The 25,697-nt window shown below is 46.5% G+C and overlaps 1 protein-coding gene across 1 annotated transcript; it reads left to right on the top strand.

The window, feature by feature from the left end:
- The first annotated feature begins 469 nt into the window (after positions 1–469).
- On the top strand, positions 470–23,423 carry PLEKHF2 (pleckstrin homology and FYVE domain containing 2). Its single transcript, XM_069731682.1, has 2 exons — positions 470–607; positions 17,470–23,423. Exon 2 carries the CDS (start codon positions 17,483–17,485, stop codon positions 18,224–18,226), a length of 744 nt encoding a protein of 247 aa, XP_069587783.1. The 5' UTR covers positions 470–607; positions 17,470–17,482; the 3' UTR covers positions 18,227–23,423.
- Positions 23,424–25,697: the final 2,274 nt, after the last annotated feature.

The following is a 25,697-nucleotide window of genomic DNA, read 5'->3' as shown; positions in this document are numbered from 1 at the left end:
GTCGGGGTGTGTTGGACGTTTTTAAGGTGCTATTTGGGGGACACACCCAGCACGGGACCCCCGGAGATCAACTGGTTGCCATGGCAGCTGCTCTGAGCTCTTTATTTCACTTTTGGTGGGGTGTTCTGTCTTTTCCTGTGGTCTGTTGTCACTTTAGGGTGTAATAATTGGGTCATGTGCTAACTCTGCCCCGTACTGCTCCAGTAGCAGCTGCAGCCCTGGGTGTGACGGCAGAGTGTCACTGCCCCGGGCGCCTCCCCCACTATGGCGCCGCCTGCTCGGACTTTATTACCGAACCGCCCGCCCGCTGCTCTCTGTGCGCACTGTGCGGCCACAGTCTGACAGGACGGCGGCACTGGCTCCGCGGCTGCGCACTTGCGGCTGCACAGTGAGGGGGCGGAGCCGGCTCGCCACTCTTCCCTCCGTGCTGTGGGCGGGGCGCAGGCTCACGTGACCAGAGGAGTGGCCGCTCCCGGGAGTGCTCGTCTGCTGTGTGTAATCCGGGCTCTCGGCGTCTCTCTCCCCGGTGCAGGAGACGTTGCCCCGGGATCCCGGCAGTCACCGGAGGGTGCGGAGCGGAGGACGGCGTGCCTGGGTGCAGCCTCGGGTAAGTTGTGGAGGCAGGAAGAGGCGCCGTAACTTTCAGCACCGTGGTGGCCATGTTATCGTCACGTCTTCTGGGTCACAACTTCCCCGGGAGGCTGGAGTGTCGGCCGATTACCGCCTGGTATCTGAGACCGCAGCATTCCCGTGCTGGTGACATTGGTGGGGTCGGTGGTCGCCCCCGTGTTGTTGGGGTCCGTGTTACGCGGAGAAATCATTGGGAAGTGACGTCTTCTTGTCCTGTGTTGTTTATCCTCAGGTCCTGTCACCTTGGGGCCCTGCACCCTACCCGGGGCCCCCGCACCTTACCCGGGGCCCCCGCACCTTACCCGGGGCCCCCGCACCTTACCCGGGGCCCCCGCACCTTACCCGGGGCCCCCGCACCCCACCCGGGGCCCCCGCACCTTACCCGGGGCCCCCGCACCTTACCCGGGGCCCCCGCACCTTACCCGGGGCCCCCGCACCTTACCCGGGGCCCCGCACCCTACCCGGGGCCCCCGCACCTTACCCGGGGCCCCCGCACCTTACCCGGGGCCCCCGCACCTTACCCGGGGCCCCCGCACCTTACCCGGGGCCCCCGCACCTTACCCGGGGCCCCCGCACCTTACCCGGGGCCCCCGCACCTTACCCGGGGGGCCCCCGCACCTTACCCGGGGCCCCCGCACCTTACCCGGGGCCCCCGCACCTTACCCGGGGCCCCCGCACCTTACCCGGGGCCCCCGCACCTTACCCGGGGCCCCCGCACCTTACCCGGGGCCCCCGCACCTTACCCGGGGCCCCCGCACCTTACCCGGGGCCCCCGCACCTTACCCGGGGCCCCCGCACCTTACCCGGGGCCCCCGCACCTTACCCGGGGCCCCCGCACCTTACCCGGGGCCCCCGCACCTTACCCGGGGCCCCCGCACCTTACCCGGGGCCCCCGCACCTTACCCGGGGCCCCCGCACCTTACCCGGGGCCCCCGCACCTTACCCGGGGCCCCCGCACCTTACCCGGGGCCCCCGCACCTTACCCGGGGCCCCGTGTTGGCTCTCTCCATTAATCTCTATGGGAGCTGCTCTGCTCAGAGCCCCATAGAAGTGAATGGAGGCAGCGGGGCGTGCGCGGACCCCTCTACGCTCACAGGCAGCGAGTGATGAGTGGCCCCCGTGTGATATACCTCCCTGCCGGAGGGGGTTTCCGGTTACTTTTGTCTGCATCGGAGGTGAGCGATGGCGAGAAGACCCCCCTGTACCGGCCCGAGGCCTGTCCGTCTCCTGTTATAATGGACGGGATACAAGTGATGCTCCTGCCGATCGTGCCCCCATTTCGGCCTGTATACGGGGTCGTCATGTCACCGCTCACCTCTGATGTTGAAGCCGGCGGTGCCCGATAAGTCACAGGTCACTGTGCGGCTGATGATAGTGGAAATTATCTCCCCCAGAAGATTCTGAGCTTTAAAGGGAACTTGTGACTAGATTCATCCGGCCCAAATCACAAGCGGCAACAATCGGAGCCCGGGGACATGATGGCAGCCTCATATGGGTCACTCTGACACGCTGTGATGCTCCATAGGAGGCAGTATGAAGAGCAAGAGGAGGTCTGTAGGGTCAGAGCCCAGGGGAAGGGGGGATAATGGGGACTGTAGGGTCAGAACCCGGGGGGGGGGGGGGGGTAATGGGGACTGTAGGGTCAGAACCCGAAGGGGGGGGGGGGGTAATGGGGACTGTAGGGTCAGAGCCCCGGGGGGGAGGGACGGGGACCGTAGGGTCAGAGCCCCGAGAGGGGGGGAAGGGGACAGTAGGGTCAGAGCTGGGGGGTGGGGGAGGGACGGCGACTGTAGGGTCAGGGCCTCGGGGTGGAAGGACTGTCTGTAGGGTCAAGGCCCTGGGGGTTGAAGGACTGTAAGGTCAGAGCCATGGGGGGGGTACTGTAGGGTCAGGACCTCGGGGTGGGGGGGACTGTAGGGTCAGGGTGTCGGAGTGGGAGGACTGTAAGGTCAGAGCCCTGGGGGGTGGGGAGGACTGTAGGGAAAGACCTGAACAGTCTGGTGCCCTCGTGACCCTCACAGCTTCGGCTCAGTGACAATTCTATGTCGGCTGCTGATTTTTGCATCAAATTTTGCATGATCCATGCGTTTCATGAATTTTGCAAAAAAAAAAAAAAATCTTGTTCTTGACCAGCTATGGTGACATTTTAGCACCAAAAGTCGCAAATGTGATAGCTCCACTGGGGGCGCGGGGTGAAATTCTCCAAGGACTAAGGCTATGTTCACACGCTGCGGATTTTGCTGCGTTTCCGCAGCTGCGGGTCTGCAGCAGTTTCCCATGCGTTTACAGTACAGTGTAAACCTATGGGAAACGCAATCCGCAGTGCACATGCTGCGGAAAAAAATGCCCGGAAACGCAGCGGTTTACATTCCACAGCATGTCAATTCTTTGCGTGGAATACGCAGCGGTTTTACACCTGCTTCATAATAGAAAACCGCAGGTGTAAAACCGCAGTATAATCCGCACAGAAACCGCGGTAAATCCGCAGTAAAAATGCAGTGTTTTTTTGCCCTGCGGATTTATCAAATCCGCTGCGGAAAAATCCACAGTGGACCATTCTACATGTGCACATACCCTGAAAAGTGCAACATTTGGTAAAAGTGACATTTCATGAATCTGGGTGTGATTAATGGGCCGACGCTGAAGCCACTAAAGAAGGAGGAAATTACTCCAAAAAAGCCAAGGAAACACCAATGATGAATTGGGGCCTCACAGCATTATGAAGGGTACGCCTGAGCGGGGCCCAGTGGTCCTCGGACGGGGCCGTGAGGATGAGTACAGGACTGACTGTAGAGCGCCTCGGCTCTAGCGGGCTCCATGGTCGGACCTCCCTCCGGTGTGAGCCGATGGATCTGGATTTGTGACCTTTTTCTGCACATTTCTGTTTTGCAGCCACATAAGGAAATAAAACCCAAGTGTAACCCTTCGTTATTACAAGATCTTGTTACGCTCGACTTGACAAAGGCACCACAACAGGTGTGTGTGTCAGGCGCTGTCTGCAGTTAATGTCGGCCGCCTCCTCACACACCGGACATATATCATTACATAATCCGTTTTTTTTGTTTGTTTGTTTGTTTTTTATACGCATTTCTTTGAGCCAAAGACGGAAGTAGAAACAAAACTGAGAAGAATCGGTCTTTCCTCTTTACTTTTCCTTCCTTTTTGTATCTACTCCTGGCAAAAAGAACCTGCATCAGGGCCGTATGTGTGAGTCCGTCCCTTGTGGTTCACACTGGGTGTGGACATGTGGAGTCTCCATCCAAATTTGTTTGAATGTGACGGTTACAAATCTCATCCACACACTGAAGTGGTGAAAAAAAGTAACGTGTTCATTTTTCAGGCGGCATCATGTGGAAGCTGCCAGCTCTTTTATAGCTGAAATTATAGGAAAAAGACACTGGCAGCAGAGCCCTGCAAAAAATGACAGCAAAACCATTGGCAATGAAGAACCAGGAAAGAAAAAACTGCTGGCTTTTTAGGGAAGTAATTTCACCTGGAAAGGCATTAAAGGGGCATGTGCTCGGAGACTGCGTCTATAGCGCCCACTACAGGGGCATGTGCTCAGGGACTACGTCTATAGTGCTCACTACAGTGGTATGTGCTCGGGGACTGTGCCTATAATGCCCACTACAGTGGCATGTGCTCTGGGACTGCGTCTATAGTGCTCACTACAGGGGCATGTGCTCGGGGACTACGTCTATAGTGCTCACTACAGGGGCATGTGCTCGGGGACTGCTTCTATAGTGCTCACTACAGGGGCATGTGCTCAGGGGGCTACCTCTATGGTGCCCACTACAGGGGCATGTCCTCGGTTACTACGTCTATAGTGCTCACTACAGGGGCATGTGCTCGGGGACTACGTCTATAGTGCTCACTACAGGGGCATGTGCTCGGGGACTGCTTCTATAGTGCTCACTACAGTGGCATGTGCTCTGGGACTGCTTCTATAGTGCTCACTACAGGGGCATGTGCTCGGGGACTACGTCTATAGTGCTCACTACAGGGGCATGTGCTCGGGGACTGCTTCTATAGTGCCCACTACAGTGGCATGTGCTCAGGGGACTGCATCTATAGTGCCCACTACAGTGGCATGTGCTCGGGGACTACGTCTATAGTGGTCACTACAGTGGCATGTGCTCAGGGACTGCATCTATAGTGCCCACTACAGGGGCATGTGCTCGAGGACTACGTCCATAGTGCCCACTACAGGGGCATGTGCTCGGGGACTACGTCTATAGTGCTCACTACAGGGGCATGTGCTCGGGGACTACGTCTATAGTGCTCACTACAGGGGCATGTGCTCGGGGACTACGTCTATAGTACTCACTACAGGGGCATGTGCTCGGGGACTGCTTCTATAGTGCCCACTACAGTGGCATGTGCTCAGGGGACTGCATCTATAGTGCCCACTACAGTGGCATGTGCTCGGGGACTGCATCTATAGTGCCCACTATAGGGGCATGTGCTCGAGGACTACGTCCATAGTGCCCACTACAGGGGCCTGTGCTCAGGGGGCTACGTCTATAGTGCTCACTACAGGGGCATGTGCTCGGGGACTGCTTCTATAGTGCCCACTACAGTGGCATGTGCTCAGGGGACTGCATCTATAATGCACACTACAGTGGTATGTGCTCGGGGACTGCATCTATAGTGCCCACTACAGTGGCATGTGGTCGGGGACTACGTCCATAGTGCCCACTACAGGGGCCTGTGCTCAGGGGGCTACGTCTATGGTGCCCACTACAGTGGCATGTGCTCGGGGACTCTTTCTATAGTGCCCACTACAGTGGCATGTGCTCGGGGACGTCTATAGTGCCCACTACAGTGGCATGTGCTCGGGGACTCTTTCTATAGTGCCCACTACAGTGGCATGTGCTCGGGGACTGCGTCCATGGTGCCCACTACAGGGGCATGTGCTCGAGGACTACATCTATAGTGCCCACTACAGGGGCATGTGCTCTGGGACGGTTTCTATAGTGCCCACTATAGGTGCCCATCCTCGGGGACTGTGTTTATAGTTCCCACTTATCTAGCCTATAGTCTGTGTATAGGGAACTTTCATTCCATCTTGAAGTGTTCCAAGAAACAAATGCCCAAAATAAAGATGGCCACACGTGAGAGCTGTTGGCTTCTTGTTTGTTCGGCAGTAAGTACATTTTCCTGACTCCCCACAGTTCTCGGCTCAGTTGAGGAGAAAACTGGAGGATCGACTGTTGAAATTCCAATGGCTGACCATTCTGTTCTTTGTCCTCACCTGTCAGGAGATCCCCATACACATTAGATGGCCACCGACTCTCCGCTATGGTATGTAGTGGCCTTTAGGCCAAACTCATACTTCTAGTCGCTGTCGTATTCGGTCTGTGGCACGTCTGCAGTTCTGTGCCTGGCCTTAGGTCTCCTGACCTGAACTAACAGCATCACCTATTCCCAGGAGGCAGTTTTTTGGGGTCAAAAGGCTGTTGGTTCATTAAATATAAGCCGTGGACCTAGAAAGGTGGCAGCCACAAGTGCGGCACAGATCAGTGTCCACACCGGAAGTCTCATACCATTGTACCACCGGCCATGTCGCCGCTCCCAGTAGGGAGTTTATTCCCATTTTATTTTTGCAGTACATCACGACATTATTATTATTATTATTATTATTTATTGTTATAGCGCCATTTATTCCATGGCGCTTTACATGTGAGGAGGGGTGTACATAATGAAAACAAGTACAATAATCTTAAACAATACAAGTCATAACCGGTACAGGAGGAGAGAGGATCCTGCCCGCGAGGGCTCACAATCTACAAGGGATGGGTGAGAATACAGTAGGTGAGGGTAGAGATGGTCATGCAGTGGTTTGGTCGATCAGTGGTAGCTGCAGGTTGTAGGCTTGTCTGAAGAGGTGGGTCTTCAGGTTCTTTTTGAAGGACATCAGAGAATACATTCACTTTTGCTAAATTTAAGGCAGTATTGAGTGACCGATTCCCTCCGCTGCTCTCTACAGTCATCTGTTGGGAACGGCGAGTGGTGTCAGCCGGGTAATGTCACTTTTATTGCCGCAGGTCTGTTTCTTGCTTTAGATAACCTAATAGTGTTTTCTAGATGAGCTTATAAGGGTCAGGTCTGGTGAATGATTACATCCAGTATGTTGGCGCTGGCTCCTCCGCGTCGCCATCTGTCACTGCTGTCTAATGTGATATGTTTGTGGGAAAGCAGCTGAGAGGTGTGTGCGGTCCAGCTACCCGTCTGCTACTCGCCCGGCTTTTTTCCTGCTGCTCCAACATCAAAATTCTTTAGGACGGCTGATCCCCAATACTGGTATTTCAGTATTTTTTAAAGTTTATTTTCCTGCTTTTTCAGACGTTGCTCATGTGATTTGATGAAAGAATGCTTGCGTGTCCTAATGTGTGTAGAAAGGTTGAGTGGAGCGATCATACCCCTAACACTAATAATATGGTCCAACGCAAACTTATCAAAAATTGTCGTTTGCACCAAGTCTTTAAATACAACCCCTGGCAAAAATTATGGAATCACCAATCTTTGAGGATGTTCATTCAGTTTAATTTTGTAGAAAAAAAAAGCAGATCACAGACATGGCACAAAACTAAAGTCATTTCAAATGGCAACTTTCTGGCTTTAAGAAACAGTAAAAGAAATCAAGAACAAAAAATGTGGTAGACACCAAACAAAAGTTCCAGCATCATCACCTTGCCCAATGCAGATTCGCGATTCATCACTGAATATGACTTTCATCCAGTCATCCACAGTCCACGATTGCTTTTCCTTAGCCCACTGTAACCTTGTTTTTTCTGTTTAGGTGTTAATGATGGCTTTCGCTTTGCTTTTCTGTATGTAAATCCCATTTGCTTTAGGCAATTTCTTACAGTTCGGTCACAGACATTGACTCCAGTTTCCACCCATTCATTCCTCATTTGTTTTGTTGTGCATTTCCTGTTTTGGATACATATTGCTTTGTTTCCGGTCTTGACGCTTTGATGTTTTCCTTGGTCTACCAGTATGTTTGCCTTTAACAACCTTCCCATGTTGTTTGTATTTGGTCCAGATTTTAGACACAGCTGAATGTGAACAACCAACATCTTTTGCAACATTGCGTGATGATTAACTTTCTTTTAAGAGTTTGATAATCTTCTCCTTTGTTTCAATTGACATCTCTCGTGTTGGAGCCATGATTCATGTCAGTCCACTTGGTGCAACAGCTCTCCAAGGTGTGATCGCTACTTTTTAGATGCAGACTAACGAGCAGATCTAATTTGATGCAGGTGTTATTTTTGGATATTAAAATTTACAGGGTGATTCCATAATTTTTTCCCTATGCTTGGTTAAAAAACTAACCATTACTGACTACCACATTTTTGGTTCTTGATTTTTTTTTTTAGTGTTTCTTAAAGCCAGAAAGTTGCCATTTGAAATGACTGTAGTTTTGCGCCATGTCTGTGATCTGCTTTTTTTTTCTACAAAATTAAACAACTGAATGAACATCCTCCAAGGCCGGTGATTCCATAATTTTTGCCAGGGGTTGTATTCACTTAACGCCTCCACTCCATGTTTATCACGTTACATATCATTGATGGATTGGTCACAGGTTACCAATGCCAGTGCAAAATAGTACACTTCCCAATGTTGGATAAGACCAATGTATCATGTGTAGTGACGAGAGAATGTGCTTGGATAAGGTGTTATCTGCGCATGCTCTGGTGCTTGAAAAATATGTTTGAGTCCCCACGGCTGCATGTCTCGTGGCTGTTTACACATGTAGGCTTGCCTTACAGGCCTATTAATATCAATAGCCCTTTCTGGTTTTTAAATATAGGGGGGACCCCATGTCACTTTTTTTTATTTTTTTCATGGATATTGGCCTCTTCCAGGTGTAATGGTTAGGAAAAATAAGAGGGACCCCACACCAATTTTTTTTTCTTTCTTTTATTTATTAGCTAAATACATGTACAGTAAGTAACACACACAGTACTAATTATCTCACTGACATTTCTCACTCAGGCGCCGGCTGGTGAATGCTCTAATCAGCGTACGACTGCTCTCAATGAGACCAGGCATACGCTGATGAGAGTAGTAGTCATCAGTCGACGCCTGGCCGGCAGTAATCCTTTTCACCACCGGTCAGTGATGCTGGCTCACATGCTGTCATCTGTGTGACAGCGTGGGAACCGCAGCGCTGTGACCAGCAGTAAGGTTACCGCCGGTCAGAGCAGCTGTTTCCCACGCCGTCACACAGATGACATGGTGGGATCCTTCGGAGGTTCAGGTCCCCCTGGGGTCTGGGATTGAGTTCGGGTACCGTTCTGGTTCCCGAACCGAACTTTTGCATAAAGTTCCGACAGACCCAAACATCCACAAGTCTTCTCATCCCTAGTATTGAAATATTTCCCACAAAAAAAGAAAAAAATTACATGTTTCGAAATTCAACAAGCGCCTCCTATAATCACTGTCTGGTCCTGCCTAAATTAGTGGGTTCAGCTGACTGTTACGTAATGTGTGTGACTCATTTTACTAAGTAGTAGAAGTTCCCTTCCTGGCGTCACTTGTGTGACCGCCGTCTTCTTAGCAGTGGAGGTGGAGTGTGAGCGCGGCCGTGCTTCTGCCTATGTGTGGTCTGGGGCGGAGGACGCCTCATCCCCCTCAGCATAAATACAGATGTTAGGAAAAAGTGTAAGCGCTGCCATAAGTAGCATAAATGCACAGTAAGTCTTTGGTTTTATCGAAAGGCATCATCTTAATTCTGTGTTTGATCAAACCTATGAATGTTATGGAAAGTCTATAGGACGGTGGAAATGTCCCCATTGATTCCCAGAACAGGGCTCTAGAGAGCGCCTATAAGTGTCCCCCACTCCGGCCCCCAAGGGCCACCAACAGGTCATGTCTTCAGGATTTCCTTACTATTGCCCAGGTGATGATTGCATCATCTAAACAGGCAGGAATTCCAGCACTTGTGCAATACTCCGGAAATCCGGAACACTGCCCTACAGAACGGAGTGGAGGTCTAGCATGTTCACCACCGCTCCATTCATTCTTTATGGGACCGCCATAAATACAGTGGGAAAAACTAAGTATTTGATACACTGCCGATTTTGCAAGTTTTCCCACCTACAAAGAATGGAGAGGTCTGTAGTTTTTATCGTAGGTACACTTCACCTGTGAGAGACAGAATCTAAGAATAAAATCCAGAAAATCACATTGTGTGATTTTTTTTTTTTTTTTTTTTTATTTTTTTTTACATAGTTCATGCAATACAATGCAAATTAATTGGTACAATAGAACATAAGAACTTTAATATTTGATACAGAAACCTTTGTTTGCAATTACGGAGGTGAGACGTTTCCTGTAGTTCTTGACCAAGTTTGCACGCACTGCAGCGGGGATTTTGGCCCCCTCCTCCATACAGATAATCTCCAGATCGTTCAGGTTTCGGGGCTCTCGCTGCGCAACATTGAGTTTGTTCCCTCCAATACTTTGCTTATATCTCCGCAAAGGAGAAAATTGGCAAAAAGTAGTTTTATTTTGCTCTCCAGCCACTAATTAAATTGTGTCCAGCTCGACATAAAACATTTATGACCTCTTTAAGTCCTCTTTTTTTTTTTTTTTTCCCCACCTAATCTGAAAGCAGCATGATGTAGGGGCAGAGACCCTTATTCCAGTGAGGTATCATAGCAGGGTTATACATAGCTCGTCATTTAGAGAATTGCTAGATCTGCAGCAGATTAAACAGATTTTTATCAAAACTGCAGGAAGCAGCCCAGTACGTGACATATCCCTGGAATCAGGGTCTCTGCCCCCTGCATCGTGCTACTCTCAGATTATTTAGCAAAAAACTCCTGAAAGACTCACTTTTTAGTGTAATGTGGTCTTCATGTTGCAAGACACGTTGCTGTGTAGCCTACAGGGAAACTGTCCTGGGTGCAGCAGGAAGTGGTGTTGGGGCTCTTTATTTAACCCCTTTCCGATGCTGGGTGTAATAGTACGCCTACGTCAGACTCTTCCCCCCTGTTTGGTGCAGGCTCTGGCGCTGAGCCCGCACCTTTCTGGGCACATGACGGCTGATCTATACAGCTGACATGTGCTCACAACAGGCGCTGTTGGAATCGCGATCCATCCGTGGCTGTTAACTAGTTAAGGAAGAAAAAATCACCCTTCTTTTGCCCCAATCATAATTTTTAAAAAATCAAAAACACATATTTGGTATCGCCGGGTTCAGAATCGCCCGATCTATCAATATAAAAAGAATTAACCTGATCGCTAAACGGCGTAACGAGAAAAAGTCAAAACGCCAGAATTGCGTTTTACGTTCAGCATGCAAATAATAAGCCTTCATCCAACAACAGATCACAAAAAAACAAAGACGCTACGGGTATCGGAAAATGGCACCTTTATTTTATTTTTTTTAGTTTTGGAATTTTTTTTTTTTTTTCACCACCAAAAAAAAACAAAACAACCTAGACATGTTTGGTGTCTATGAACTCGTAATGACCCGGAGAATCATAACGGCAGGTAAGTTTTAGCATTTAAAAAAAAATGTAATTGTTCGTGTTTTTTTTTTTTTTTTTTGTAATTTCACCGCACTTGGAATTTTTTTCCAGTTTTTCAATACACGACATGTTAAAACCAATGGTGTCGTTCAAAAGTGCAACTCGTCCCGCAAAAAATAAGCCCTCACACGGCGATATTGACTGAAAAAATAAAAAAAGTTATGGCCCTGGGATGAAAAGGAGCGAAAAACGGAAATTCCCAAACTGAAATGCCCCTGGTTGTTCAGGGGTTAAAGTCTTTCCTGACTGTGTATGTTAGTAAGGACTTCACCTTGATGTTAGAACTCTGCAGAGACTTTTCTTAGAACTTGGGTCATTTTTCTGTCCTTCCGGGAGATGTATAAATAGGAGGCTTGTTAGGCCATGTTCACACAGTGCGTTTTTTACCGCGGAACCGCGGCGGTTTTGCCGCTGCGGTTCCGCAGCTGTTTTCCATGCAGGGTACAGTACACTGTACCCTATGGAAAACAGGACACACTGTGCACATGGTCCGGAAACTGTAAAAAAAAAAGCCGCGCTGAATAGCTCCCGGAAAAAAGAAGGAGCATGTCAATTCTTCTTCCTGAACCGCAGCGGTTCTGCACCCATAGACCTCCATTGTGAGGTCAAAATCGCAGTAAAACCCGCAGATCAAAAATATATCTGCGGGTTTTACTGCGATTTGATGTGCAGAACCGCTGCAGCAGGAAGTGCGGGGGAGCGGGCGGAAGTGCGTGGGCGGAGTGTGGCTGCCCCCCCGTGCTCCGATCCCGCCCCCCCGTGCTCCGATGCCCCCCCCCCCGTGCTCCGATGCCCCCCCCCCAGTGCTCCGATGCCCCCCCCGTGCCCTAATCTCCCCCCCTTATACTTACCCGGCGTCCCGGTGTCCGTCCGGCCGTCTTCTCCCTGGGCGCCGCCATCTTGCAAAATGGCGGGCGCATGCGCAGTGCGCCCGCCGAATCTGCCGGCCGGCAGATTCGCTCCAAAGTGCATTTTGATCACTGAGATATAACCTATCTCAGTGATCAAAATAAAAAAATAGTAAATGACACCCCCCCCACTTTGTCACCCCCATTGGTAGGGACAATAAAAAAATTAAGAATTTTTTTTTTTTTTTTTCACTAAGGTTAGAATAGGGTTAGGGGTAGGGTTAGGGGTAGGGTTAGGGGTAGGGTTAGGGTATTTTCAGCCATTTTAGCCCTAAAAAGCTTCCTAGGAAACACACAGTAAAAAAAGGATAAAAAAAGCATCAAAAAACGCATCAAAAACGCATCAAAAAAGGACAAAAAAAGGACCTGCGTTTTCTGCCAAGAGCTGCAGTTTTTTAAAAAAAACTGTCCTGAAAAAAAAGGATGGAAATCCTGAACGTGTGAACATACCCTTACCCTGCTCCCCTAGGAGAGCGCCACCTACAGGTTATACATATTAATGGGCGGCCATGCAGTTCAGCGGATGCCACATAGTGGAACGTTCCCACATCAGTAGTTCAGAGTTTTCCTCACTGTTTTATGAGTTTCCAGGTTGTTCTATGGGATTGGCATTCCCTGTGTTTATTTTCACAATCTCTTAACATGGCGCAGGTTCCCTTTTAACCCCTTAGTGACTGGGCCAAGTTTTTTTAAAATCTGAGTGCGGCTATGTCTTAATAACTCTGGAATGTTTCAACAAATCCCAATGATTTTGAGATTTTTTTTTTTTGTATTTTTTTTGTGACACATTGGAATTTATGATAATGGTAACTTTAGGTCAATATGTTTTGTTTACTTATAAAAAAAAAAAATCAGAAATTTGACAAATGTCAAAAAAAAAAAAAAAAATTGCATTTTACAATCTTTAAATGACTATCCCTTTAGTCCAGATAGTCATACCCACAGAAAAACATTACTAACATTTCCCTCATGCTTTACATCGGCACCATTTGTACAATGTTTTTTTTTATTTTGTTAGCCTTTTGGGAGATTTCAAAATGTAGTAGTAATTTTTTTTTTGTTTTTTTTTCAAGCAAACTTACGGTACTAAATTTTATTTTTTTTAGGGACCTATCCAGTTTGAAGTGACTTTAGGGGTCCTATATGTTGGAAAAGCTCCAAAGATGATACCATGTTCAAAACCGCATTCCCTCCCCCCCCCCCCCAACATATTGAAAACTGCAGTCAGGTAGTTTATTAACCCTTCAGGTGATTTTCAGGAATTAATGCAGTGTGACATGACCGGAATGAAAGTGTATTTTTTACCACCTAAATGTCGCTGACTTTTGCACAGGTCCGTGTAGGCGGCAGACTCTAAGGCCGCTATTTGGCCGTGAACTGCCATGGCAAACATCAGGACCACACAATCATGATCTCAGGGTGCCGATGGGGATAAAGAGGGAGAAGCCCCCACACTCTGTTAACCATTTATATAATGTAGTCGCTATTGACAGCGAGCTAAGGGGTCAAGCAGGTATGGACGGTGACAACACTGATCGTGGCTGGTACAGCAAGTTGTCAGCTATAGTGTACAGCCGACAGCTGCGGGATTGTCACCTGTATGTGGAGGCTATTCTCTTATATATTAGGTCAGTTAAAAGACGTATTGGTGGTAATTGAGGGCTTAAGGCAATACCAAACCTTTTTTTTTTTTTTTTTTTAAGAAGTTGTAAAAAACAAAAAAATTCTACTTTCCAAGACCTGAAACACTCAAGTCGATGGTGCTGTGTAGGGCTTTAAAAAAAAAAAAATTTGCGTGGTAAAATGACTTTATTTACTCGACTTATTGGTCTCTCCTTATTGCATTTTCTTCCGGTGGCCAAAACAAAAAAACCTGCAATTCTTGCGTTTTAATTTTTTTTCCCTTTTACTTATTACCATATATACTCGTATAAGCTGAGTTCTCGGCACTTTTTTTTTTGTGCGCTGAAAATGCCTCCCTCGGTTTATACACAAGTCATTGTCCCAGAAAGCCGGTGAGGGAAGGGGAGCGGCGGAGCCGGCGGCTGTGGCTAAAGCCTGTGCTAAAGAGAAATGAGTGTTCATTTCTCTGTGATCGCGCACAATGACAGCCGCAGCCGCTGGATTCCAGCGCACATCCTACTTACATCCCTGCACGCCCTCGCTGCATCTCATTAGTTCTGACGACGGCAGCATTTCCGGCTGAGCGATCACGTGGCCCCGCTCATTAAGGTAATGAATATTCACACCTCTCCACTCCCATAGGCGTGGAGTGAATATTCATTACCTTAATGAGCGGGGCCATGTGATCTCTTGGCAGGATGAGCTGCAGGAACGAGATGCAACAAAGTTGCGCAGGGAAGGCAAGTAGGATGTTTGTTTTTTTAAAAGGAGCCATGCATACAAGGATAGGGGATGAAGGAGCCATGCATACAAGGATAGGGGATGAAGGAGCCATGCATACAAGGATAGGGGATTAAGGAGCCATGCATACAAGGATAGGGGATTAAGGAGCCATGCATACAAGGACGGCATTAAGGGGCCATGCATACAAGGACGGGATTAAGGAGCCATGCATACACGGACAGGGATGGGGGCGCCCCAGTTTTTTGTGGCAAAATTAGGTTTCTTGGCTTATACATGGGTATATACAGTAGGTTAATTGATTTAATATTTTCAGAGTTTTGTGTACACCACCATACCACATGCATTTTTTTTTTAAATATTTTTAATGTGTTGAAAGTGGGGTTAATTCAAAATATACTGGTACTTTTTTTTTTTTTATCTGCGTTTCTTTTTTAATCCTCTTTAGGGAGTTGAACCTGCAATTGTCTGGTCACTTATACACTACAATACCATAGTATTGCAGAATGAAGCACAAATTACGGTCTCCTATGACTTGCAGCCATTGGCTGGTTTTCACCGGCGCACCGACGTGGCACAATAATAGTATCTGCCCACAAATCTTTTTTTTATAAGCTGCAGTGTTTTTTTTTTTTTTTTTCTGAAGTTTTTTTTCTTTGGAGGCTTGGCTCGGTTTACTGCAGTTTCGCCATTGACGTATTTTTTCCTTACATATTGTATGTGTTGACCTTGAATGGCATACAGGTCCTTCTCAAAAAATTAGCATATAGTGTTAAATTTCATTATTTACCATAATGTAATGATTACAATTAAACTTTCATATATTATAGATTCATTATCCACCAACTGAAATTTGTCAGGTCTTTTATTGTTTTAATACTGATGATTTTGGCATACAACTCCTGATAACCCAAAAAACCTGTCTCAATAAATTAGCATATTTCACCCATCCAATCAAATAAAAGTGTTTTTTAATAACAAACAAAAAAAACAACAAATAATAATGTTCAGTTATGCACTCAATACTTGGTCGGGAATCCTTTGGCAGAAATGACTGCTTCAATGCGGCGTGGCATGGAGGCAATCAGCCTGTGACACTGCTGAGATGTTATGGAGGCCCAGGATGCTTCAATAGCGGCCTTAAGCTCATCCAGAGTGTTGGGTCTTGCGTCTCTCAACTTTCTCTTCACAATATCCCACAGATTCTCTATGGGGTTCAGGTCAGGAGAGTTGGCAGGCCAATTGAGCACAGTAATACCATGGTCAGTAAACCATTTACCAGTGGTTTTGGCACTGTGAGCAGGTGCCAGGTCGTGCTGAAAAATGAAATCTTCATCTCCATAAAGCATTTCAGCCGATGGAAGCATGAAGTGCTCCAAAATCTCCTGATAGCTAGCTGCATTGACCCTGCCCTTGATGAAACACAGTGGACCAACACCAGCAGCTGACATGGCACCCCACACCATCACTGACTGTGGGTACTTGACACTGGACTTCAGGCATTTTGGCATTTCCTTCTCCCCAGTCTTCCTCCAGACTTTGGCACCTTGATTTCCGAATGACATGCAAAATTTGCTTTCATCAGAAAAAAGTACTTGGGACCACTTAGCAACAGTCCAGTGCTGCTTCTCTGTAGCCCAGGTCAGGCGCCTCTGCCGCTGTTTATGGTTCAAAAGTGGCTTTACCTGGGGAATGCGGCACCTGTAGCCCATTTCCTGCACACGCCTGTGCACGGTGGCTCTGGATGTTTCCACACCAGACTCAGTCCACTGCTTCCTCAGGTTCCCCAAGGTCTGGAATCGGTCCTTCTCCACAATCTTCCTCAGGGTCCGGTCTCCTCTTCTCGTTGTACAGCGTTTTCTGCCACATTGTTTCCTTCCAACAGACTTACCATTGAGGTGCCTTGATACAGCACTCTGGGAACAGCCTATTTGTTGAGAAATTTCTTTCTGGGTCTTACCCTCTTGCTTGAGGGTGTCAATGATGGCCTTCTTGACATCTGTCAGGTCGCTAGTCTTACCCATGATGGGGGTTTTGAGTAATGAACCAGGCAGGGAGTTTATAAAAGCCTCAGGTATCTTTTGCATGTGTTTAGAGTTAATTAGTTGATTCAGAAGATTAGGGTAATAGGTCGTTTAGAGAACCTTTTCTTGATATGCTAATTTATTGAGACAGGGTTTTTTGGGTTATCAGGAGTTGTATGCCAAAATCATCAGTATTAAAACAATAAAAGACCTGACAAATTTCAGTTGGTGGATAATGAATCTATAATATATGAAAGTTTAATTGTAATCATTACATTATGGTAAATAATGAAATTTAACACTATATGCTAATTTTTTGAGAAGGACCTGTATGTTCATTCTGTTTAGCAGTTTTTCTAAGTAAGGTTAAGCGTGGACCCGCCTCAAAAAGACATGGTCTTCCATCATGAGAGGTTCTGAGGAAAAAGTGCCTGCAAGTCTTTAGCATTGAACCAAACTAAAGTATCTGACATCCCCCATACTCCAAAATCACATTGACAACAGCAGTGTTCATCCATTAGGTTTAGTGATGAGCGAATGTGCTCAGATAAGGTGTTATCCGCCATGCTCGGGTGCGAAGAGTGACTTTAGCTTGCTTTAATACTATGTTCGAGTCCCCGCGGCTGCAGGTCTCGCTGCTGTTAGACCTGTGTGTTTGGCAATTCTTGGCCTGTGTTGCGGCTGTTGAAAAGCCACGAGATATTCATCCGCGGGGACTCGAACATATTATTCCAGCACGCTGAAGTCACTCGGTTAACACCCGAGCATGGCGGATAACGCCTTACTGGAGCACGTTCGCTCATCACTAATTAGGTTTCTTAAAGCAAAGGTCAGGAGAATATTTCTTCGGGGCTCCTGTTGTTGATGAGGTTGGTTGTGATTCCGATATCCTCTTCAGACAGCCTCCCTCACTCTGAAGGACCCAACCGCCTGTTAATGAGGCTGAAGAACTCCTATATTGTAAAAACTGATATATTTTTATTTTTGTCCCCTTTTTAGATCATTGTAGAAGATGGTGGATCGTCTAGCAAACAGTGAAGCAAATGCAAGGCGGATAAACGTAGTTGAAGGCTGCTTCGGCACAGCCGGTCAACCTCTGGCGATCGATGGCCGGGTTCTGATCGGAGAAGGAGTCTTAACAAAACTCTGCAGAAAGAAGCCAAAAGCGAGGCAGTTCTTCCTGTTCAACGACATCCTGGTGTACGGAAATATCGTTATCCAGAAGAAGAAGTACAACAAGCAGCACATAATTCCCCTGGAGAACGTCACCATTGACTCCATCCAGGACGAGGGAGATCTGCGGAACGGGTGGCTCATCAAAACCCCCACCAAATCATTTGCCGTTTACGCGGCCACGGCGACGGAAAAATCCGAATGGATGAACCATATCAATAAATGCGTGTATGATTTAATTTCAAAAAGCGGGAAGACCCCAAATAACGAACATGCTGCCGTCTGGATCCCCGACTCCGAAGCCCCCACTTGTATGCGCTGCAAGAAGGTGAAATTTACTCCCGTGAATCGGAGGCACCACTGCCGGAAATGTGGATTTGTTGTTTGCGGACCCTGTTCTGAGAAAAAGTTCCTTTTGCCGAACCAGGCTTCTAAGGCCGTGCGGGTGTGTGATTTCTGCTACGAACGTCTGTCTAACGGAGACTTGCCCGCCTGTCTGCCCGGCCGATCAGACTCTCTCTCCAGCTCCCCCCAAATGTCTCATCAAATGTCCGATGACGACGACGATGACAGCAGTGACTGAGGGGACAGCTACCACTTCTCTCGGGAAGGACTGTTTACTGGGAGAGGAATGAAAACATTAAATTTGGCTGCTTTTTACTGGGGAGCATAAATCCTGGTTTTCAGTTGGTGATCCCCAAAATCAGTGATGCTCCTTTGCCTGAGAATATTAACCTACATGTGCCTTGGTTTAACAACCAGTTTGGTTCTTTCAAGAAAAACTTTATAGTCTTTTTGTTTCGGGTTTTTTTTTTTTTCTGCTTCTTCTCCACAGCGTTCAGATAGTTTTATAGAGATTTTCTGAATCTATAAAATTAGCTTGTTTTTTTTTTTTTTTTCTATATTCCTATTCAACTTTTGTACTGATCTAAGGGCGATCAAACAATCTCTGCCACGTGCCTTTCAGCGCTGAAATTGGGAAATGTTACTTCTGTACTTGACGAGGAGATTGCACCTTTATACCAGAACCTGTTAGTTTGCTGTACTATCAATTATCTCGGGAATCATGGCTGGGGATGCACAAGTCTGTAAGGCTGGATTTATACTTTAGCATTTTTACTGTTGTGGGTTCACAGTCAGGTTTTGTTAAGAGCTGGCGAGTGGCGGTGGTATCATGGATTGCGTTACGTGAACCTTTTCTTTCCCCTGTCGATCCAGCGCTGATACTCGCTGACTTTTACGTTCAGTGTACGCCGTGCCCCATTTGTAGCCGCAGCGGTTGTGTGCCGTATTGTTGTCCTCACCGCTCGGCAATGGGAGCCACGATGCCACTAACACCACACATGAGCGCCACAGCAATATGCCGGCAGCATGGACACACAGAGGGGAACACCGCCGGAGGGTTTACACTGGGGAAAAGATAGGCAAGTACAATTTCAGATTTTTTTTTTTTTTTTCTGAATACATCCGCAGGTTAATTTTTTTTTTTTAACCATTTATTTTTATGATGTTGCATAAATCCTTTATTAGTGATATCATGTTCATAAGGGGCTGACTTTGAAGCTAAAATCTGTTTTTGTTTTGTTTTATTTTTTTCTAAGTGTGGTATACCTACAGCACAAAATTTGGAGGGGGAAATTTATTATGTTTTTTTTTTTTTTTTTTTTTTTTTTTTTTTTGTCATGTGGATTTGTATGGGAGCAGTAGATCAGCAAAATAATGCATGATAAACTTAAAAAATCCCTCATGAGTGCCCAACTACTACTGCATTTCTGGGTGGGGGAGAGAAGTTCGTGCCTCCGGCACAAAGGTCCCCATGCCCACGGCGAGCTGCCCGTCGCCAGTAATGGAGTCTGTCATGCTTGCAGGCCTTAGACACTCGCTTTACGGCACAATGTTGGCACCACTTTTAGCCGGCAATACCATTGCGATACGCTATCCATCTTTTTTTTTTTTTTTATTATTATTATTACAGTATAGTCTGCCGTATAATTATCCGTACACCATAGATCAGTAATACAGCCATGTGCATAAGCGAAGCATGAGGGATCTTCTCACTACCAGATCGGTCAGAAATCAGTGGTGGATTTCTCGTCTTCCAGAATATTTTCAGTCTTCGTCTTAAGCACATTTTTCTTTTTGTGTGGTTGCTCTATGGCGGCAGCATAAGGGTTTCTTTAGCGAAGTATTTTTCTATCCAATCTAAGCAATGTGTAAAAACAAAGCTTTTCGAAATAGACACAATCGATGGCTTTGAGGATTTTGTCTATTTGTGTTGTTGTATAGTTAATACATAAAATCCTGAGAACGCTGATACAGAAAGTAATGGGTCTGATGACGTGCAAAACCAAAGACAGGCATTTTATATCCTAACCCTTGTGACTTATTTGATAACATTCTTCCTGAAAAAGAAAAAGGGATGGATCTCTTGTCTGTAGATTTTTGCTATATAATCTGAGCGCAGCATAATGTTGGGGCCGAGACCCTGATTCCAGCGTTGTACTGTTTACTGGGCTGATTGTTGTCGATTTAATGAAATTAGTGTTTTATCACCAGGAGATTATCACGAGACACAAGCTGCCTCCTAGTCCAACCACGCCCTCACCACTGATTGGCAGTTTTCTGCCAATCACTGCTGTGGGCTGGGTTAAACAGCGATCACATTCCTAGATCTGCAGCAGAAAAAAACTGTGATTGAATGAAATGTATAGCAAGCAGCCCAGTAAGTGACACATCACTGGAATCATGGTCTCTTTCTACATTATACTGCTCTCACATTACGTAGAAGAAACCCAGTGACAGATTCACTTCCTCCAATCTTCTCGATCCCTTGTAAGCACAGGCACAGCCCTAAAGATGATCAGAAGCCACTCACCTTGTCCAAAGATCGGCCACTAGCACAGCTATAGGGGTTTACGAGCGTTCCCAAAGATGAACCCCCTTGTTTTAATTTATTTTGTATGTCTTGTTTGGGCGTTTTTCAATGTAACTCGTGATACTCTAATAAGAGGAAAGTCTGCGCGGTGATCTCGCTGATGTACGCCGCCACTTTGCTGAGCTAATAATATGACAACTATGCAAGCTGTAAAGTTCCCGTGCGTGCCGGCTACAGGAAAGCTTTTACTGCACTCAGGTCTCCATTTATAATGTTACTGCACTTGTCTTCTGGGACTCGATTATTTCTTCCACTTACTTCAGCCTTACGAACTTTTTTTTTTTTTTATAGAGGGGTTGAAAATTAATGAATAAATAGAGGAAAATGCTATAAAATAGAAACACACAGTAATCCACTTTTCCATCCCCCGCCGATATAAGCCTTGCTCACTGGTGGTCCGCCAGTCTGTCTATAGGCAGCCAGGATGCAGACCCCTGGCCTTAGCTTTCACCGGCCATGCTGCGGGCTTCACCTCTCAGAGCGGAGTCATGATTCAAGTGAAGACAGCACGTGGTCATCTGATCCCAGTCTGCCACTTGATCACTGCAGCCAGTCGGTTGCCTTTCCTGGAATCATGGCTCGGCTCTAGGCAGCAATGATTGGCTGCAGCGGTCTTCTAAATAAAGACTGCCGTACCGGAGACACCGCTGCAGGGCATGTGCTGGATCGGCAGAGGATTGAAGAGAAGCGTTGGGTTTTTTGAAATGCTTAACTCCAGGTAACCACTTCGGTTTCCAAGCCAGGGATGACGGTAATGTATCAGATATGCATGCTTCCAGGCTTGCGCCTGTCTGGTGAGCGCACCCTTGCTCCATACACTTGTATTGAATGAGTCTGCGCTCACTAGACGAGTTCTGCTGAGAAGTGTGCATAACACATACCGTACATCACGGCTGTTCCCTGCTCAGAAACCGGCGGTGAATCTTCGTGGTGCGCTGGGGGGGATTCATAATTCTGTAGTTACATAGTGACTGCACACTCTTCATTTTAGACTGGATAACCCCTTTAAGCAGAATTGTGAATACAGCTCTGGAATATGAGACTTGCTTGTAATTCCCCGATGTGACGAAATGACAGTATAACATTTGTTTCTCTTTTTTGGGAGAATGGTGAGTTAAGTTGGGTTTCTAATCACGCAGGATAGCGGTATTATCGGTGTTCTGAAGCTAAAAGACGATCTTCTTAATGATGAGTGAAGCTGAAGTTTTATGATTTGCGGTGTGCGTGATCTTTCTGCTGCACTGAGGGTTTCTTTACTTTGCGCATCTTTACAGTTTCCGTGTTTGTGACGTGTCGCCTCTCGGCAGGTAGGGTTTTCTATAGCAATAGATTTTTGCAGGAATTAGGTGACAGACGGCTACATCTTTTATCCTCCTATAGAGGTAATTTAGCTTTTTGGAGTTATTTATGAATTGTTTTGTTTCCAAACGTCCTAATAGACAAGATGTCTGAGCCCTTGATAATTACAGTGAAGGGGGTTGTGTTGATCGTACCTGCACCCTATAACTAATCTTTGTCGCCCTTTATAATGTTAACTTTGCTACGGTTTCAACGTAAATTGCGGCTTGAGCAAGCTGTAGCCTACCAGAAGGCAGGCTAGCGTTGATTTTTTTTTTTTTTTTTTTTTTGTCACAATAGTCCAAAAAGTTAGGCACCTATAGCAATCAAATGGGAGCATTGACTACCTGGCTCTTGGGATTTGTCCATTACCATCTTTTGACCCTTCCCTGCATAATGTCCCTTTCCATCCAGATCCAAGATGGCTGTTTTTTTTTTCTGAGAAACTATGCACTCAAGTATTTTTGTACTGTTCCTGAGCAGCCTACACAAGCTCATCCATTCTCCCATATCCTCTTTATACAATTTTGGATACCAATCATCAGTCTTCTGTGCCTTATATGCCAGCTGGGCAGAGAATGCGGGCCGAGTAATGGTGGTGGCCCATGGTAGGAGCCGTTGGAAATTGAAGCATTGCGGGTTTAATGGTCCAACTTTAAGGGTATTTTCGTGGAACAATCATTGATTCCGCATACTAAGGACAGGTCAGTAATGTTCGATCAGCGAGGGACTGACCCACCTAGTACCCACACGTATGGAATGGGCTTGATGGCCAATTCAAGGATGGATTAATGATGCTCCAAACAAGTCCGTGAGATAATGAGGATTACATTCGGGGGGTGGGGGGGTATCTTTTTGACAATCGTCTATCTGCTGCATAGTTTTCCTGAGAGTGAAACCTGGAGTGAGGTGGTAGAATAGTAATCTGACCACCGCGGCTACCAAATCCTCTATTTCTGGCCATCTGCCCTAGAACATGGTTTGATCCCCTGATTTGAACCCCTGATTTACATGGGTAAACTACAATTAGACGGACTGGTTCAAGGATGGATAACTTTGGGCACAGCTTGGTATGACACTCTGGGTTACACATTGTACATACGGCGTCCCCCTTCTATTCCGGAGGGGTAAGACTAACCCGAATATCTTAATGCTAATCCGCAAGGAAACTTTAATCTGCACTGTCTGGTGCGGACTGTTTATTGGCACCTTCCATTTTAATACTTATTTTTTTTCTATGTTTTCTATGAAAATGTTTTTAAGACGACACTTATCAATTGCTGCAAAATGTGAAGTCATTATAAAGAAATTATGTTTTTTTTTTTTCCTTTTGGCCTGTATTTCTGGGTTTCTGTATTTTGGGTTCCACTTTCCTGTGTTGCCTTGAAGATCTTTCCTACAGATTTATATTTACTATATCTTGTGTAGCACTTTCCTAAAAGATCCAGTATTCTCCTTTTTACTGTATTTGGAATTTGTTTAAATAAAACTTTTATTACTAGAATAACCTGTATCGCGTCTCCTTGCCCTTCAGAGGTATACACGCACAGATAACAACCCACTAACGTGCAATATACTTTTCTCCGTGCCCAGCCCCTCTCATAAGGCGTTCACAACGCCAGATTTCATTCCTATGCACTGTGAACCTGGAAAGGGGCAGAACAGGCGACCGGTCAGAGTGCGCAGTTTTACTTCAGGAGAACGGGAAGGGTTTAAGACCTTGGACACTATGGGAGCTAAAATCGGGTAAGAGCCTCATGTGGCAAATTGAGAAAGCCTCTCCTAAACCCTGCACGGATCCAATAAAGCATTGGAAATGTAGCGTTGTGCATGGCCGTATGGTGACTCTACGCAGTGTTCGGTATGTTTGGTGCCAGTGACTTGAGATGCATAATGCAAGATCAGGAAATCGAGTAAGCCTTTCATAAACCCTGCACGGATCAAATAAAGCATTGGAAATGTAGCCTTGTGTATGGCCATATGGTGACTCTACGCAGTGTTCGGTATATTTGGTGCCAGTGACTTGAGATGCATAATGCAAGATCAGGAAATCGAGTAAGCCTTTCATAAACCCTGCACAGATCCAATAAAGTATTGGAAATGTAGCCTTGTGCATGGCCGTATGGTGACTCTACGCAGTGTCGGTATATTTGGTGCCAATGACGTCCGATGCATAACGCAAGATCAGGAAATAGAGAAAGCCTCTCCTAAACCCTGCACACGGATCCAATAAAGCATTGGAAATGTAGCCTTGTGCATGGCCGTATGGTGACTCTACGCAGTGTTGGTATATTTGGTGCCAATGACGTCCGATGCATAATGCAAGATCAGGAAATAGAGAAAGCCTCTCCTAAACCCTGCACACGGATCCAATAAAGCATTGGAAATGTAGCCTTGTGCATGGCCATATGGTGACTCTACGCAGTGTTGGTATATTTGGTGCCAATGACGTCCGATGCATAATGCAAGATCAGGAAATAGAGAAAGCCTCTCCTAAACCCTGCACACGGATCCAATAAAGCATTGGAAATGTAGCCTTGTGCATGGCCATATGGTGACTCTACGCAGTTTCGGTATATTTAGTGCCAATGACTTGAGATAATGCACGATCAGGAAGGCTTTTGACAGCCAGGTTTGAGATGGACATATTGGCTGTAGAATGATGGGGTGCCGACATATTCACTTATTGACGTTTAGTTAATATATGGGGTCCCTCATTCGGACCTCTTATCAATTACAATGTGTCTCTTCCAGGGGTACTCAACATGCCAAGATGTCACACAAACATGGGACAAATGTTTAAAAATGACCACTGAACTTTTTTCATCATTTTAGTTTTCATTCCCATACGTCATGTAGCCTGTCCTCGCCATTTCCATTCAGTAATAAGTGGTGATGTCCTTGCACGATCTTGATACCTGGAGTGAAGCGGCCATGTGATGAGCTATGACTTTGGATGAGACGTCACTGTGGTGAGCGGTGATTGGTGACGCAATGTCCTGTGTGCTCGGTGTAACCAGCAAGAACCTGTAGAAATCCATCTAATGTGAAACTTTAGTATAGGTCAGTATTTTAGTGACGCTTTAAGAGCATTGGTCCCAATTCTGTTTGGGAGTGATTGCACTCTTAGGCTATGTTCACACGCAGTGTTTTTTGTTTTTTTCTGTAGACAAAACCTGCTCTCTTGGCAATAAGAAACAGTTTTTGGTGCAAAATACATTTTTATTCACAAACAAAAGCAGCAAAATCTGTGCAAAAAGGAAAAATGCACATTCTCATTGTTAAATATGGGTGAATTTGCCGCAAATCTCAAATTGAGTCAGGAAAATAAAATCAAACGCGTGCATGAGATTTCTGGGGGAACAAAAACTGCATTTGCAAAATATATTACTGTGGGTATGAGAGAACAATGGCAGCACGCTGCGAGCGCCTTCAATAATGGGATCACATGCACCCATACAAGTCTATAGGTGCGTGTGAAACATCGGACTGCACTCGAATGCCATCCCAGTGCAGTCCGATGTACGTGCACAGAGACCATGGAGAAATTAAGTTCTCCGTCATGTTCGCACCTGTGATGTCACCATAAAAGGAAAAGTCCACAAAAGTACGAAGCTGGTCCTGCAGATACAAGGAGAGGAGACTTCCGCGCACGCATGAGATTTCTTCCGCAGCAGCTCACATCCGAGAGAAAGGATCATGGAAGGGGCAAAATATGAAAATGGAGTGTGGAGGCAGGAAAGACGGTATCTCCTGCCTGATGTCCTCGGAATAATTCATT

Source organism: Ranitomeya imitator, chromosome 6, assembly GCF_032444005.1.
Source record: "Ranitomeya imitator isolate aRanImi1 chromosome 6, aRanImi1.pri, whole genome shotgun sequence".
NCBI classification, from domain to species: domain Eukaryota; kingdom Metazoa; phylum Chordata; class Amphibia; order Anura; family Dendrobatidae; genus Ranitomeya; species Ranitomeya imitator.
Note: the sequence above shows the minus strand (reverse complement) of the source record. Positions and strands in the feature narration are given on the sequence as shown.

Excerpts from the sequence above, each read along its gene's own strand:
- PLEKHF2 (XM_069731682.1), top strand. The coding sequence starts at position 17,483 with ATGGTGGATCGTCTAGCAAACAGTGAAGCAAATGCAAGGCGGATAAAC.